Below are 18,302 nucleotides of genomic sequence, written 5' to 3' on the forward strand. Positions count from 1 at the left end.
ACTGGGAATCATCCCAGACCCGCAACACTATGCGGTCCCACCAGTCTGTGCTTGTTTCCTGAGCCCAGAATCGACGTTCCACCGCATGAACCTGCCCCATTAGCACCAGGATGCCCACATTGCCAGGGCCCGTGTTTTTGAGAGAAGTCTGTGTCCATGTCCTCATCACTCTCGTCACTGTGCTGACATCGCCTACTTGCCCGGTTTCGCTTTGCCAGGTTGTGGTGCTGCATATACGGCTGGATAATGCGTGTGGTGTTTAATGTGCTCCTAATTGCCAAAGTGATCTGAGCGGGCTCCATGCTTGCCGTGGTATGGCGTCTGCACAGAAAAAAGGCGCGGAACGATTGTCTGCTGTTGCTCTGACGGAGGGAGGGGTGACTGACGACATGGCTTACAGGGTTGGCTTACAGGGAATTAAAATCAACAAAGGGCGTGGCTTTGCGAGAAACAGAATGGCCCCCTCAAGGATAGAACTCAAAACTGGGTTTAGCAGGCCGTTGATTTCACGGAGGGAGGGAGGAGAAAATGAATACAAAACAAATCTGGTCTATTTCTTGTTTTGAGCCACTTCATCTGTCTGTATACATCTTGCTGGCAGCAGACTGTGCAGTACGACCGCTAGCCATCGTCATCTCCTGGGTGCTTGGCAGAAGACGGTGCAGTATGACTGCTGGCCATCGTCTTCCGCTGGCTGCAGATTAAAAGACAGTGCGAGACTGAATCGCCACGAGACGAAACAAGGGAAATAACTTGGCTGAATCACTCCCATGTTTGCCCAGGCGCCCCTGACCTCATCGAGGTCAGTTAAAAGAGCACCCTGGACTACGTCGACGACGGCTACCAGTCATATTGCACTGTCTGCTGCCAAAAGGCAATAAACTGTTGCTGTATAGCAATGCAGTACCACGTCTGCCAGCAACCAGGAGACATACGGTGACGGTTAGCTGAGTGGGCTCCATGCTTGCCATGGTATGGCGTCTGCACAGGTAACTAAAGAAAAAAAGACGCAAAACGATTGTCTGCCCTTGCTTTCAGGGAGGGAGGGAAGGGGGGGCCTGACGATACGTACCCAGAACCCACCCGCAACAATGTTTTAGCCCCATCAGGCACTGGGGTTTCTACCCAGAATTCAAATGGGTGGTGGAGACTGCGGGAACTGTGGAATAGCTACCCACAGTGCAACGCTCCGGAAGTCGATGGTTGCCTCGGTACTGTGGACACAGTCCGCCGACTACATGCACTTAGGGCATTTGTGTGGGAACACACACAATCGACTGTATAAAAACGCTTTCTACAAAACCGACTTCTATAAATTCGACCTAATTTCGTAGTGTAGACATACCCTTAGGCATTTATTCAGGTGTTTCCTATGTGTAATTTCTTGGAGCTTTCCTACTCCCCACAAACTGTTGGACAACTCTCTCCCCCTACCCCTGTCCAATCCCATTAATTTCTATCTCTCCCTCAGCCATCGCTGATGATTTAAACGTGTAAAGTGCATGGAATCCAGTTTGCATGACATACAATACCAGCCCTTTGAAGCGTTTGGCATACTGTGGGTCAGGTCTTCAGTCAAAGACCTTCTCATGGATGCCACCTGTCCCAGTCCCATGGCTCCCCTGCTGCAACTAGAAGGCGTGGTTGCATGCAGAATGCATATTAAGAGAGTAGTAAGTAGAGCAGATGTTCGCTGCAGCTGCTTAGCAAAATCCCAGTTTTGTGTCTCAGCTGTTCATTTCCTTTCCCTTTCCCAGGCTCCATGGCTCCTTGCACCCTGCTCTGATCTCTCCAGGATTCTTTAGTTTGGTTCTGCTCTCCTTTGTATCTGTTGTCCCTCTTGTTTGGGATCATCTTTCACTAACCCCTGTGCTAAGCTGTGGTTCTCTTTCTTCCAGGAGCGGATTGGGAAGAGTGTGGTGGAGGACTTTTCCAATGACTTTGTGGTAGATCTCACTCCTGTAGTTGATGGGTATGCTGGAGAAGTGCTAAGTGTTAATGCTAATAATATTTATTGTCAATAGCTAAATTTGCTAACATGATGCTGACTGCAACTGACAACTGGTTTCTCTGCAGTGTTCACCTGTTCCCAGTGAAGTCCTTGTATAACCTGGATGAAGATGAGAGTCAGGGAACAATTGTTATCAACCTATTGCCACTGCTGTCACAGAACTGGCTTGGCAAGAGTGTTGGTGAAATGGCAACTAGGAACCAGGGTAAAAAGTAAGTGATGCCTTCCTTTTAAAATCATTTCACTGTCCAATAAATTGCAGTGATGTTCTTTCCTCTTAGGGCCATGCACTATAAATTCTGGTCACAGTTCTGCCTCCCTAAGTGCCTATCAAATGACTAGACAGAAAAGTTAGGCAGGAGCCTGTATTCTTGTCCATTTCTTGCAGATGAAGATGTCTGGAGCTCTGTGGTGTGGGAGGGGCAGGATGATATAGTGGTTTGCGTGCTCGCCTGCCACAGACTCCCTGTGCTATGTTTGACAAGTTGCTTAGTCTCCCTTTGCCTCAGTTCCCCATTTGTACAATGGGGAAAATAGCATTTCCCTGCCTCCTGGAGATGTTGTAATAATAAATATATCAAAGATTATGATACTGTAGAAATGGGGTTGATATTAAGTACCATAGATAGATTTAGTTTAGAGAAAAGCTGGAGGAAGTGTGATTGAGGTATATAATTGAGTGCTCCTTTTTTATTCCTTCTCCTTACACAAGAACAAGACATCCACTGAAACAGAAAGGTAGCAAAGTTAATACTCTAAAAGGAATTAATTTTTACCAACATATATTCAGCATTGGAACTTACTGCCACAAGAGCTCATTGAGGCCAGAAACTTTTTGGGTTCAAAAGAGAATTTGACATTTTGACATGAATGACAAGAAAATCCAGAGTTAGTGTGAAAAACACTTTTAGGAGGTACATGAGCCCTCCTCCCTCAGGGCAAAAGCAACCAGTTACTGAGGGAATTGGGAGGAAATTTCTCCTTCACAATTGCTCACTTCACAGCTTCTCACACCTTCTTCTGACTCATTTGGTATTGCCCAGACACTGGATTAGATGGACCCTGGTCTGGTCTGATCTGATCGGTTCAAGTACAGCTTCTTTTCTACCTGTGGAACTTTACCCTAATCATTTGAGATCAAGGACTTTATTCTTTAGAAGCAAAACTGAGGGAGAAAAGTTAACCATGGTGCTTTTCTTCCCTGCAGACTGGCAGGGGCAGAATATTACAAATGGGCAGTGGCTTCAGAGGGACAGGAAATATTTTTCTTTCTTGAGGTTCCCCTGCTGAGTAGTAGAGTGCAGAAAACAGCCTATCTCTTCTTTTCCCAGGATAGTGTCTCCAGAGTGTCTGTGTCCCTCTTTCCGATTGCTGAGGCTTTACACGACAGAACAACACAATGGGAGCATGGAGGAGATCGATGCCTTGCTAGGTATAGGGAATAGCCATTGAGCTCCACCTGTCTGAGCCCTTCTCCCTGCCCTAGTTCTGCCAACAATCTCTGCAGTCATGGCAGGGTCTCCAGGACTGGTACAGGAGAGATTGAGGTGTTGTGTTACCCGCACCCCTCCGGACATGGTGGGCTGCTCTCTGACCTGAGGGAGGTGGCTGGCTGGGCTCGGTTTCCTCTGGTGGGAGGTTGAGTTCAAAAGTGCTCAGTGTGGTGGTTGGTACAGTGCATGCAATGGGAATAAAGCATTCTCCACACAAAGGGAAGCCATGTGAGTGAGAGTGCCAGAGATGGATGTCATGGTAACTGAGCCCGGCAAGCAGAGTTCAAGTAGCCCTGTTCCTGCTCTGTTACAGGCTGTCCCCTATACCTGACTGACTTGGAGATAGAAGGGAAGCTGGGCTCCTTAGCCAAGCAGGAAAGGGAATTCCTGTGCTCACTCTTGTTCAATGCCCTCAATTGGTTCCGTGAGGTGAGTGGAACTGCAGAAAGAGGCTAGGCCTTCCACTGCTCACTTCATACCTTACTGTGCTACAGAATTTTGTATTGTAATCACCTTCTAACAGGCTTGTAACATGTCACCTGTGCAATGGGGGAGTTGGCAGGTCCAGGCCCCCATGGACCTGTCTTGCCCCTCAAATGCAGGGGAGGGCAGTTGGGTGGGCACAGATCCCTTCATCTCTTCCCTGCTCGCCCCCCAGTTGGATTGGGCACAGACCCCCATGTCCCTAGGCACTCTCTTTCAGATTTCAGGGATTCTGAAGTGAAGACCAGCTGTAAGTGGCTTCACAGGGAGTGCTGTTTACAATTCATGTCCCTTCCTGGTGGATGGCTTCCTGGCTGTCACTTGTCTCAGTCTTTGGGATAGACAAACGCATCATGTGTTAATTCCTCTCCCCTAATTAATATGTTCACCAGTCCCTCTTTGTAAACATGTCTAAAAGGATGTCCAGTAGCTGCTTCTGTGTAGCAATTATGAGAGAGACATGGGCATTGCTGCTCTGATAGTTTTTTTCTGATGGAATTCTGAAGAGATGGGTTTTTCTGTGCAGCGTGGATTCAGAGATATAAACTGCCTGTGTGAATGGTGTCACCCAGATGTTCGGGACAAGTAGATGTTAGTCAGGCAGGAGAAATTAATTACTGAATAGTGCCCCTTTTGTTGCTAATGAGTATGATTTGTATCTATAGGTCGTGAATGCCTTCTGTAAGCAACAGGACCTTGAGATGAAAGGGAAAGTTTTGACTCGATTACAGAACATCACCGAGCTACAGAACATGCTAGGAAAGTGCTTAGCAGGTGAGCTATGCAGAATACAGGATCCAGAGTCTAAGTGAGAATTTGCCCTTGGAAGGGGACCACTCTGCATGGCTAAATGCCTTGTATAGTTATTCTCTGAATTACGTCTTCATTTGAACTTCTCCTACACTATTCCCAACAGCCATCAGCAAATGTTGATGGAATCTGGTAGAAAGTGACAGACACTCTAGTAAGCTAATTAATAGCCATATCATGAAGAGACAATGTCTCACCAGAGTAGATCTGGTTGTAACAAATGTGCATTATAAGTAGGACCCTACCAAATTCATGGTCCATTTTGGTCAATTTCACAGTCATAGGATTTTTAAAATTGTAAATGTCATGATTTCAGCTATTTAAATCTGAAATTTCACAGTGTTGTAATTGTAGGGGTCCTAACCCAAAAAAGACTTGGGCTGGGGTGTGTGTCACAAGGTTTTTGTAGTGGAAGTTGCGGTACTGCTACACTGACTTCTGTGCTGCTGCTGGTGGCGGCTCTGCCTTCAGAGCTGGGCAGCTGGAGCGCGGTGGCTGCTGACCGGGAGTCCAGCTCTGAAGGCAGAGCCGCCACCAACAGCAGCAGCACAGAAGTAAGGATGACATGGTATGGTATTGCCACCCTTACTTCTAGAAAAAAGAAAAGGAGTACTTGTGGCACCTTAGAGACTAACCAATTTATTTGAGCATGAGCTTTCGTGAGCTACAGCTCACTTCATCAGTTCATCACTTCTAGGAGGCTGCTTGCAGAGCTGGGTCCTCAGTCAGCAGCCACCACTCTCTGGCTGTCCAGCTCTGAATGCAGCAGCCTAGAAGTAAGGGTGACAATACCATCCCATGTCTGCCTTCAGAGCTGGTATGGTATGGTATTGCTACCCTTACTTCTGTGCTGCTGCTGGCAGGGCGCTGCCTTCAGAGCTGGGTGCCAGACCAATAGCCACTGCTTTCCAGCCTCCCAGCTCTGAAGGCTGTGCAGAAGTAAAGATGGCAATACTGTGACTCCCCCCACCCCCCAAAATAACCTTGCGACTCCCCTGCATCTCCCTTTTGGGTCAGGACCCCCAATTTGAGAAATGCTAGTCTCCTCTGTGAAATCTGTATAATAGAGGGTAAAAACACATGAAAGACTGTATTTCATGGTCCGTGATGTGTTTTTAATGGCCGTGAATTTGGTAGGGCCCTAATTATAAGCCCCATTTTTAAATCTTTGGATAAACTGAGGTCTGGAAGTAGTAAGCAAGCTCTAGCCCTTTAAACTGCTGCAGCAACATAAAGAGGGCAGCAATGGCCCCAGGGGAATACCCTGAAATAAGAGTAAAAAGAAAAGAAGTACTTGTGGCACCTTAGAGACTAACCAATTTATTTGAGCATAAGCTTTCGTGAGCTACAGCTCACTTCATCGGATGCATCCGATGAAGTGAGCTGTAGCTCACAAAAGCTTATGCTCAAATAAATTGGTTAGTCTCTAAGGTGCCACAAGTACTCCTTTTCTTTTTGTGAATACAGACTAACATGGCTGTTACTCTGAAACCTGAAGTAAGAGTGTTTGTTCCCTGGCTGGCCTAGAGTTGCTGGAATGGTTCTGTGCTGGCCTCCCTATCAGCCCCCAGTGTAAGGGCATACAGGAGGTGAGGCCAGAGAGCACTGGGTCCTGGTCATTCTTATTTGGCACATGGCAGAAAGAGAGCCATTTCCGCCAGGACATAAGTTAGAGCAACCTTGATGGTGCTCTACCTTCCAGACACTATGGAGGGATCAAAGGTAACTTAAGGCATTAAGCATAGGAGTAGAGGAGGAGGTGACCAGGATCAGTGGGGGCATTTCCCATGGAAGTCTAGCTTGCTCATATTTTATTGTTTATGTGAAGAACTGAACTCACTGACTTACTGTCCTCTGACTCTTTCAGCAAGCCCTGGCTATGTACTTCCCCCAGCTATTTTTGACTGTGAAGCCCTGGAAGCAGCACCAACTGTCAATGCTGTTGGTCTAGTTAAAAAGAAGAAAACAGGTAGAGAAAATTCCTCAAAATACTTATGCACACAGTTTGCAGTCAAGGATTCAGCGGAATTGCACAGCTGTAGCCACATTAGTGCAACCTTAGAAACAGAGATCAGATCAGTATCTGTTCTCTGACAGTGGCCAGCACCAGATGCTTCAGAGGAAGGTGCAAGAAATGCTGCAGTAGGTGGTTATGGGATAACCTGCCTCCAGGGGAAGTTTCCTCTTAATTCCCAGTAGTTAGAGGTCTGTTTAAGCCCTGGGGTTTATATCTTTCCAAAACTTATTGTATAATATTTACTAGGGCTGTAGATTAATTCCAGTTAACTCACACGATTAACTCAAAAAAATTAATTGTGATTAAAAAATGTGATTGCAATTAATCGCAGTTTTAATCTCACTGTTAAAAATAGAATACCAATTGAAATTTATTAACTATTTTTGGATGTTTTTCTTCATTTTCAAATGTATTGATTTCAATTACAATACAGAATATAAAGTGTACAGTGCTCACTTTATATTATTATTTTTATTACATATATTTGCACTGCAAAAATGATAAAAGAAATAGTATTTTTCAATTCACCTCATACAAGTATCATAATGCAATCTCTTTATCGTGAAAGTGCAACTTACAAATGTAGATTTTTTTATTACATAACTGCACTCAAAACCAAAACTATGTAAAACTTTAGAGCCTACAAGTCTACTCAGTCCTACTTCTTATTCAGCCAATCACTAAGAAGCCAGCAGCATTATCTCCCGTAAATGTAAACAAACTAGTTTTTCTTATTTACAATGTCATCTGAAAGTGAGAAATAATCTATTTTATTTTCTCATGGATTTGGTGATTTTCTTATGGATTTGGTTGTTGCTAATGGGGAGAGATTTAAAGGGGGAACCTATTAATAAACAAGCTTTTCTCAGTGGATTAAGAGCTGTATAGGGCATTGTTACACCTTAGCCAGAAAGCCAGTACCTCCTGGCTTGAAGACACACCTCACCAGAGCCACAGTAGTGGTTTCAGTAGCACACCTTAGGCACATTCCCCTGTGCGAGATTTGTAAAGCAGCAACTTGGAGTTCCACGCACACCTTTATCTTTGCACATCCAGTTTGTGAGAGTGGTGCTGCAGTCTGTATCTAACTAGAACTCCTCACCCGCCTTCCTCCTGATGGAGCACTGCTTGCCAATCTCCCATAAATGGGAATGCACAGAGGCCTTTGAAGTCACCTCTGTGCATTCAGAGTACCTACCCAACTGCCTCTCTACCTCAGAGTTCTATACAACATTAAGACTCTGGTCTAAGGAGAAAGAACTAAAGCCATTGGAGAGATCCGCTCCCTGATACAGAGTAGGTGATGACATCATCTTCACGCAAGAATACTCATGAACTCCCTAATGGACAAAGCTTTTTAGTGAATTTCTGAAGCTCGACATTAGGGGGTGCCATATCCCACATGTGTAAATGTACAGAGGCAACTCTTGAAGAAGACGTTACTGCTAGGTAGCCTCTCTTTTATAATTCTGGATCTTCTTGTTACCCAGAGAAATGTTTCATCTTATCCACAGTGACATCCTCGAGCAAGGAATATGTGCCTCTGTGTGCCTGGGGTAGTCCTTACTGAAAATGCCAAGTTCAGGGAAGACTGCAAAAGGAAGAGCAGACACTCCCAAAGTGGTGGTTAATACTGAAGTCAAACTCACCAACAGTCATAAACTGTGCTTCTGATCCCCCCCACTGGTTGTCGAGAAGCAAAAAATAGAAATCACACTACTGCCTTTATTGCATTCCAGTTCTCTGGCCCTCAGTCAGCACCTAGGTCCAGTACAGCGAGAAGTTATATAAAAACTCTGCTCACATATACAAAATGTTCTTCTGACACCAAAGGGCTAGCCATGTTACCAGGTCAATATTAGTTTGGATCTTACCCAAAATACCATGTTGCTAACCAATCCTTTAGTGTCTAAAACTAAAGATTATTATAAAGAAAAAAAGAAAGAACAAGAAGAGAGTTGTTAAATGGTGAAGTGGTCAGATATATGGACTTTGAAGTCTCGGTATGTATCAGGTTCTTAGCAGTATTGATGAGTTTGCTGGCTTGAAAGTCCCTCTGGAACACATCCACAGCTTGGATGGGTCATTCAGTCCTTTGTTGAGAGCTTGAGTTTTTAGAAAAGTTACTCCAAAGGTTAAAAGCAGGAATGAAGACAAAAAGGAGATGATGCAGCTGCCTTTTTATATCCTTTATCATGCGGCTTGTACTTCCTGTGTCCCAAACACAATCTTCACAGCACATGGCATTGAAAAGCCTTAGAGTTCTGCCCATAGGCATGCCCCTACATGACTTGCTGACTCCTAAAGTGTAGTCCCTGGCTTTTTCAATGGGTTCATTATATAGCTGAAGACCCTTGATGGGCCATCAAACAGGTTAAGTCGTGATGCCAATCTGTCTGGGGGTGTCACCCAGAAACACAGCATAAGCTTTGAAACACAGATATATCATACATATCTATAACTCACAATATAAAAAGAAAAGGAGTACTTGTGGCATCTTAGAGACTAACAAAATTGTCAAATAAATTATGCTCAAATAAATTTGTTAGTCTCTAAGGTGCCACAAGTACTCCTTTTCTTTTTGCTAATACAGACTAACACGGCTGCTACTCTGAAACCTGTCACAATATAAAGGTGATACAAATATATAAACAAGATCATTATATTTGGCAAATCATAACATTTTCACAGATACCGTACGTGGCATATCTGTCGGATTCCTTGCAATTTTATAATATTGGTATCAACAATATCATAAAGTGTCTCCCATATTCCATACAGCATCACAGAGTCCACGTCAAACATCACGTGAAAAACTATTTTCTTTTGTTAGTTTTCAATTTGCTCCTTTTTGATTTCACTGAATGTCCCCTTCTTTTTGTGGTAAGAGACAGGGAGAACAGAAGCTTTCCATCTAACCTCTCTAGACCATTGTGATGGGATCCCTTGGGTACAACATGAAATTGTGGGACTGCTGTGCTCCCCTTACTCTCCAGCCTGGGTTTTCTCTCACAATGGTTTGCCAGTGACAAACAGCAAATCCTTCCAGGCGCTGTTATCTTGCACGAATGTTCTCCAAGGTACTCATGAACTATACACAGGGAAACACCAGCAAATATTCCCAGCCTTACACCCCAGGAATGTACCATCTTACACTCCTCAAGACCTTTTCTTGAACAGTACAAGCTCATTAATTAGTTCGCCACTTCGTCAAAGGATAGTGGACATGCACCAGCCTTTGTAACCTGAGCAGATTCCCCAGGCACTTTAGACAAACCCACTGGTAAGAATAAAACATTAAAATAAATTTATTAACTACAGAAAGAGAGCTTTTAAGTGATGGGCATAAAGGTCAGAGATATTTACCTATGAAAATAAAAAGTAAACACGCATTCTAAATCCTAAACTTATAGACTAAGCAAGATTTGAATCAAACAGCTTTTCTAACCTGACTGGATGTTGGAGGCAGGTTACAGTTCTTAATACACAGGCTGAATTTCCTTCTCTGCTTGGGACAGTCTCCTCAGTTCAAAGTCTTTGTCTTCCTGGCATTCTTATTGCCTTCAGTGTAGGTGGGGCAGGAGAGAGGTGGAATCATGGTGCCATGCCACTGTCCCTTATTTTATACTCTCAATTCATGTCCCAGACATGTCCTGGTTGGCCTTGCTGAGTCACAGAGTTGAGCAATCTCCCATTGTGTGGTGCTTATGCAACTGAGTCATAGAGTTGAGCAATTCTTATTGTGTGATGCTTACACAACTGTCTTTTACAGAATTGTAAATACCTTGTTTACAATTCCCCTATTGATCAATGGTCATTTAACGCCTGCCTGGGTATGGGTTACCACCCTTTAGTCACTGGAGAGCTAGCAGTGGGCATCTCCCAAACTCACAACATAATTTAATACCAACCATATAGCAAATCTTATACACACTAACAATATACATATTTTGACAGAACAGTGGTTTTCAGCAGATCATGAGCTTTCATATGACGACTTGCAAGGCACACTTTGTTTGAAATATCACAACCATATACCAATCATGAATATGGGGGTTACAGGATGCTACTTTGAGGTATAGCATGTCACAACCATGCATTATTGTATGAACTTATTATTATTATTTGTATTACCATAGCACGTAGGAGCTCTAGTCGTGGACCAGGACTCCATTGTGCTAGGCACTGTACAAACATAAAATACTTTTATCTTGACCTCTCTAAGGTGACAGTCCCAATCTTTTCAGTTTCTGTGCAGATGAGAATTTTACTAAGCTTCTAATTATTCTCATCACCTTTCTCTGAACCCTTTCTCCTTCTGCAGATAGGGTGACTAGTCCTGAACCCAGTATTCTAGGTGAGGGCATTTCTATTGATTTATAGCACTGCATTATAATATATGTAGATAATAGTAAAAACATGGGGCCCAATTAAGTAAACTAGTTTAAGAAAAAAAGAAAAAGAAAAAAGAGTGTTTGGGGAAGGGACCCCAAATGTCCTGGGCCCTGCAATTTCAGGCTGTGACCCTGGCTATCTCCAATATAGTCTTTATGTTGTGCTTTGTCAGCTGCTTTCCTAAATCTGACTAGATTACAGCATGAGCATTCCCCTATCAGTAGCCTGGCTGACCTCTCGCAGAGGCTCAGGTTTGGCATGGGCTATGTTTGTAAAACTGTTTCTCTTCCAGGAGGAAAAAAACAAAAATCTGAAGGCAGCAAAGACTCCTCTGCAGACCACTCACAAATGGAGGAGAATCCTGAGGGAAATCAGTCCGAAGCTGAGACCACCCAGCTAGAGAAGGTACTATTGGTAAAAGGGGCTTGTGGGGGATAAGAAAGGGGTGAGTAAAACAGAAAGCGAGGAGAGGGACTCTTAACAGTGATAGAAATCTCAGTTCAAGAGCTCAGTGCTGCTTTCTGACATGATCCTCACATCTGAGCTTGGAAAGTCGGTTCTTGTTTGAGTGTCCTCTGCATATTTCTCGTCTTGTGATGCACTGACCAGTGTAGCTGAGACAGTGGAACCTTCTGGTAGTGTTTGAGCAGATTCTAAAGGTGTGGCTATCGAAGGTTGCATGGCTGTTGCCACCTAAATTCCTTCCAACCACAGCAGTAAAAGAACGTGAACCTCTTTGGATTTCTAATGTACTCAATGCTTTTTTTACCTCTGTCTTCATGAACAAGGTCAGCTTCCAGACTACTGTACTAGGCTGCACAGCATGGGGAGGAGGTGACCAGCCCTCTATGGAGAAAGAAATGGTTCAGGACTATTTAGAAAAGCTGGACAAGCACAAGTCCATGGGGCCAGATGTACTGCATACGAGGGAGGTCCTGGATGATTGGAAAAAAGCTAATGTAGTGCCCATCTTTAAAAAAGGGAAGAAGGAGAATCTGGGGAACTACAGGCCAGTCAGCCTCACCTCAGTCCCTGGAAAAATCATGGAGCACATCCTCAAGGAATCAATTCTGAAGCACTTAGAGGAGAGGAAAGTGATCAGGAACAGTCAGCATGATTCATCAAGGGCAAGTCATGCCAGACTAACCTAATCAACTTCTATGACAAGATAACTGGCTCTTTGGATGAGGGGAAAGCAGTGGACGTGTTATTCCTTGACTTTAGCAAAGCTTTTGATATGGTCTCCCACAGTATTCTTGCCAGCAAGTTAAAGAAGTATGGGCTGGATGAATGGACGAAAAGGTGGATAGAAAGCTGGCTAGATTGTCGGGCTCAACGGGTAGTGATCAATGACTCCATGTCTAGTTGGCAGCCGGTATCAAGCGGAGTGCCCAAAGGGTCAGTCTTGGGGCTGGTTTTGTTCAATATCTTCATAAATGATCTGGAGGATGGCGTGTACTGCACCCTCAGCAAGTTTGCAAATGACACTAAACTGGGAGGAGTGGTAGATACGCTGGAGGGTAGGGATAGGATATGGAGGGCCCTAAACAAATTAGAGGATTGAGCCAAAAAGAAATCTGATGAGGTTCAACAAGGACAAGTGCAGAGTCCTGCACTTAGGACAGAAGAATCCCATGCACTGCTACAGACTAGGGATTGAGTGGCTAGGCAGCAGTTCGGCAGAAAAGGACTGATGGGTTACAGTGGATGAGAAGCTGGATATGAGTCAACAGCGTGCCCTTGTTGCCAAGAAGGCTAACGGCATTTTGGGCTGTATAAGTAGGAGCATTACCAGCAGATCAAGGGACATGATCATTCCCCTCTATTCGGCATTGGTGAGGCCTCATTTGGAGTACTGTGTCCAGTTTTGGGCGCCACACTACAAGAAGGATGTGGAAAAATGGGAAAGAGTCTAGCGGAGGGCAACAAAAATGATTAGGGGGCTGGAGCACATGATTTATGAGGAGAGGCTGAGGGAACTGGGATTATTTAGTCTGCAGAAGAGAAGAATGAGGGGGGATTTGATAGCTGCTTTCAACTACCTGAAAGGGGGTTCCAAAGAGGATGGCTCTAGACTGTTCTCAGTGGTGGCAGATGACAGAACAAGGAGTAATGGTCTCAAATTGCAGTTTGGGAGGTTTAGGTTGGATATTAGGAAAAACTTTTTCCCTAGGAGGGTGGTGAAGCACTGGAATGGGTTAACTAGGGAGGTGGTGGAATCTTCTTCCTTAGAGGTTTTTAAGGTCAGGCTTTACAAAGCCCTGGCTGGGATGATTTAGTTGGGGAATGGTCCTGCTTTGAGCAGGGGTTTGGACTAGATGACCTCCTGAGGTCCCTTCCAACCCTGATATTCTATGATTCTCAGATCCTTAGCTAGATAAGTGCCTTTTTACCTTTTAGACTAGTTATTGTTAAGATCAGATCTCTTTGATTAATGAAAGAGAGTGTCTGGCCTCAAATTCGGATGCCTCAGGTTCTGGTGGAAGATATTCCAGCATTGAAGAGTGAAATTTTCTTGTTTGATACATAGGATGTCCAGTAGTGTTCATTCGAGTCTGACACTGATACCTAAGACCTGATCATTTCCTAAACAGTCTTCCTGCTCTTTCACATCACTTGTCACACAATATCGTCTTTCATCGAGTGCACTGTGAGTTTTGCTCTTACCATAGATTCATGGAATCTGGAGATGTCAAAACTCTCTTAGATCATCTTTTCAACCTTCCTGGGGTGAAGGTAGTATTGGTCTCTTTAGCAAATTTTCTAGTGCTTTATTCAGTCCAAAGTGGTGATGCTTTCACCACTTCCTTAGGAGACAATTCCATGCCTTCACTACCAAGAAGGCTTTCCTGTTGCTCAACCTGGGAAAAAAAATGTGGAAGACGGAATGTGGGAGAAGTTGTCTTTATTGAGCTGGGATCGTTTAGGGGGAGCAGAGGGGAGTTGGTTTGTGTTGGAGAAAATCATGCACTCAAGGGAAACCCCTTGGCTGTTTTCACACGTACCAAATAATGTAGAGTCCTGTATTGTAGGACCAACATTTTTTACATGCAGTATTCTTTACCAGAGCACAGATGTGACCATTGGCTTTATTCTGTTATTAACATTGCCATTTTCATTTCAGGACACCACTGAAAAAAAGTCAGGGATCCCTTTGGTGCAGCTACAGAGTTACCGTGCATTCTTCCGAGAGCTAGACCTTGAGGTGTTCACCATCCTGCACTGTGGGCTGCTGACCAAGTCTATTTTGGACTCGGAGATGCACACAGAGGTAAGTGTAACAGAGTAAACTTGTACCAAGAGGGGCCAGAAGGCTGCTGCAGAGCTGTAACTGGTTCATTCTCACCGCGGGTTTGGAAGACTTAGCCTCCTCTGCTTAACTAAAATGGAGAAAATCCAATCTCATCATGGCCCATAACCCAACTGCAGAAAGTCAGTATGCTGCTTCGGGGAAGGTATCCACGTCCACACAGGAAAAGACAGGTGCCTTAGAAGGTCCTAGGACAGATAGTAACACTATAGCTGTGGCAAATAGATGTTACTTTTGCACCTCCAGCTGGTGCTCCATCTTGAGGCTCTTTCAGCTTTGATCAGTCTCAGGCTTTGATCTCTCTTACTAACCACATGGGACGTGTTAAACCCTTTGGAGCTAATGGGGATTGCAAGTCACAAACCACATGTTTTAGTGATGGCACATCACTGATGTCACATCCAAACCATTCTCAGCTACTGTCAGAACATCATGTTCACTCCAGTCACTTTCCCAACCAGACAGGACACACACAGACAGGGCACATGAGAAGAAAAAGAGAGAAGACTCTTTCCTTGGGCAGGCAAAGTATCATGTCCATGAAAGGGCAGATGGGAAAGATGGGACTGGAGGTGCATTCCCACTGCTGCATGGAGTTTTGCCCCTCATCTGCAGTGCAGTAACCAACATCAGATGAGTAGGCAGAACCAAGTCCTGGACCAGTTAGGGTATTATGGTAATACCTGAGAAACCAGGACCTTGAGGTTTGATAGGCCCAACACCCATAACTTGGATTGAAAAATAAAAGAAGGCATAGAAAAGGACATACACAAAAACTGACCAGAGTAAAGACAAACAGAGTTGATTTTGTGTCACTGGGATTTATATTTCTCAGTCCATGGAAAAGTCCGAGGCTGTTCACAGCCATCCTTCCACAGTTTTCCATTAGCTCTTCTAATGCAAACCATCTTAGCTGAAAAATGAGGGAATTGACAGGAGTCTCAAAACAAAGTTCAGACAAGAGCCCAGCATGCATTGGGTAGTCCTGTAGCATGAGTTTGATTAAATTACTTCCAGGTCTTTCCCAACAGATTCAGGGTAAGAATTCATAGGCCTTAAACTTCTTAGACTGTCTCTTGGAGATATGCCAGGTCAGTTGGTCCTGTTCAGTTGGTCCTATATACACACAGCATATAGCTGCCACAGCTGTCCAATGTGTAATGGGGAATTTTGGGGATCAGTGTTACCCTAAATTACCAAGTTTAGGTAATCCATCCTATGTATAACCCAAGATCCTGTGTGCCTACTTTTGAGGATGGTTAATGGAGATGAACATACTGAACTATTTTCTTCCTTGAAATTTTAGGCCAGAGAAATTGTACAGTTAGGGCCAGCAGAGCTTGTGTTCCTTCTGGATGATCTTTGCCAAAAGCTGGAGCACATACTGATGCCACCCGCTGCAAAGAGAGCCCCTTTCTTAAAGGTATGTACAAAAGGGAGAGGTGGAGCAAAGTGTTTACTAGCTAGAGGCACGGAGAGTGAAATTCACCCTCAGGTAGACAGCCTGAAGAAGGCATCTGTGCTAGATTGAAGCTGGGGATACCAGTGGTGCATTGGCCTTATGTATGCTCTCTACACAGGGCTGAATTGGAAAGAGCTTCCCATATACTTAGGCTTATTACAGTAGTGCCTAGGAAATGGCTAAGGTCAGAGCCAATTGTACTGGGCAGTGTACAAACAGAGTAGTAGACAGTCCCTGCCCCAAAAGCTTACAATCTAAATAGCAAGACTGACACAGGGTAGGGAAAAGGGATAGAACCTGCCAGCAGTGTGAGCCGAGGGCTGGGCAGCAAAGGGCATTAGAGTGCTGCCGTTTTTAATTGTTTTTTGTTTTTAATGTTGTGGTTTAAGTTTTGTTAGCAGGGGATTTGCTAAACAGAAAGACACAGGAGTGGAGAGAGGACATAGATGGGAAGGGGTGCAGAAGAAGAGGGAGGGGAGGAAAGGATGAAGGGCAGCTGGAGTGAACCTGAGGTGACTAGACTGTGAGGGACGGGGTGAAAAGGACTTGGAGCATCATTCATGGCAGTGTCCCTAGGTCCCTGCCTCAGAACCTGCTGAGGCTGCTTCTGTGTCTGCTCTGCTGGCTACAAAGTTGCTCTGATGTGGGGAGCTGGCTTTTCCCTGGAATGTGCCTGCTGCTCCAGGCCACCTGCCTGGGGGTGCCATTCATCAGGATGTGCTGAGCTATGTTACTTAGAAGGGTTAGTGACACCCTAAGTCGAGGCTGCCTGAGCATTTCCCTTTGTACGTTCTCATAACTGTCTCAGACTTGCATCTTTTAGGGCTGATATTTTTCAGGTCTGCCTGAGGGTGAATATTTTGTTGTTGGAAGTTTTGAGTCCAGTTGTTTTGGAGTATGACGAGAATGAAAACTACACTCCTTTTCCATTGTGCCTTTCTTCTGTTTACCAGCTGTAGCACCGTCTTTGGAGAGGCAGACTGGCCTTGTGCTGAGACTCAGGCACTGGGTTGAGACTTAGAAAAGCTAGGTTCAGTTTCCAGTCCGGCATGGGACATCATCCCTCTGTGACTTGCCTCTCCATCTGTCACATGGGGCTAATAATCCTTCCTTTCTCCCAACCTTTGTTTAGTCTGTAAGCTCTTTGGGACAGGGTCTGAGGCACTACATTTTGTACAGCGCCTAGCACAATGGGCCATAGTCTCAGCTGGGGCCTCTAGACTCTACCACAGAACAAATAATAATAAGTTGTTTGCTGGAGCAGTGGCTTCTGTTTGGAGGAAAATTTCCTTTTGTAAGGAAGCAAGAAAGATTCAAGCAGGAAGTGAGTCCTCCCCATAGGTCTCTACTGGAGTCTCTTCTCCAGTAAATGGTTTCTGGAGGCATGCCAAACCAGCCTCCATCCTTCCCTATTCCAGAACTGTTTGGCAGAAGGAATCCCTGCTTCACAGAGGCTTGTATTATCGAGAAATAATAAGAAAACTTTACACTTTTGAATTCATTCTTTTGTCCCACCCCTTGGCCTTCCAGGTTGTAGACTTGTCCCCTTTCCTCCACCTTGTCACAAAGATCCCAGAGCTCTGGCCAGACAGACCATTGTCACATTCTCTTGTCGCCCATTCCCAGCCTCTGGCAAACAGAGGCTAGGGACACCATCTCTGCCCGTCTTGGCTAATAGCCATTGATAGAGCTAATTTTTTTTTTAACCCTGTTATAGTCTTGGCCTTCACAACATCCTCTGGCAGAGTTTCACAGACTGACTGTGTGTTGTGTGAAAAAATACTTCCTTTTTTTTGTTTTAAACCTGCTGCCTATTAATTTCATTTGGTGACCCCTAGTTCTTGTGTTATGAGAAGGAGTAAATAAGGAAGTGTTATGTACTTTCTCCACACCAGTCATGATTATATAGACCTCTATCATATCTCCCCTTAGTCGTCTCTTTTCCAAGCTGAAAAATCCCAGTCTTAATCTCCCCTCATACGGAAGCTGTTCCATACCCCTATTCATTTTTGTTGCCCTTTTCTGAACCTTTTCCAATTCTAATAAAAGCAACAAGGAGTCTGGTGGCACCTTAAAGACTAATGGATTTATTTGGAATTTTTTTCAATTCCAATATATCTTTTTTGAGAAGGGGGGACCACATCTGCACACAGTATTCAAGATGTGGGCATACTGTGGATTTATATAGAGGCAATATGCTATTTTCTGTCTTATTATCTGTCCCTTTCTTAATGATTTCCAACATTGTTTGCTTTTTTTACTGCCACTACACATTAAGTGGATGTTTTCAGAGAACTTTCCCAAATGACGCCAAGATCTCT

The 18,302-nt window shown here is 44.4% G+C and overlaps 1 protein-coding gene across 3 annotated transcripts in view; it reads left to right on the forward strand.

Moving 5' to 3' along the window:
• The window catches only part of FANCD2 (FA complementation group D2), a 188,853-nt gene that overhangs the window by 72,392 nt on the left and 98,159 nt on the right, over positions 1-18,302 (forward strand). For all 3 annotated transcript variants that reach the window (XM_075130658.1, XM_048858923.2, XM_048858924.2), the window contains exons 22-30: positions 1,899-1,972; positions 2,077-2,223; positions 3,343-3,443; positions 3,818-3,933; positions 4,653-4,761; positions 6,665-6,766; positions 11,502-11,614; positions 14,334-14,480; positions 15,826-15,942. In XM_075130658.1, the coding sequence (XP_074986759.1) occupies positions 1,899-1,972; positions 2,077-2,223; positions 3,343-3,443; positions 3,818-3,933; positions 4,653-4,761; positions 6,665-6,766; positions 11,502-11,614; positions 14,334-14,480; positions 15,826-15,942 (1,026 nt within the window). The remainder of the gene's footprint in view (positions 1-1,898; positions 1,973-2,076; positions 2,224-3,342; positions 3,444-3,817; positions 3,934-4,652; positions 4,762-6,664; positions 6,767-11,501; positions 11,615-14,333; positions 14,481-15,825; positions 15,943-18,302) is intronic.

This window comes from Caretta caretta, chromosome 7 (assembly GCF_965140235.1).
Source record: "Caretta caretta isolate rCarCar2 chromosome 7, rCarCar1.hap1, whole genome shotgun sequence".
Lineage (NCBI taxonomy): Eukaryota > Metazoa > Chordata > Testudines > Cheloniidae > Caretta > Caretta caretta.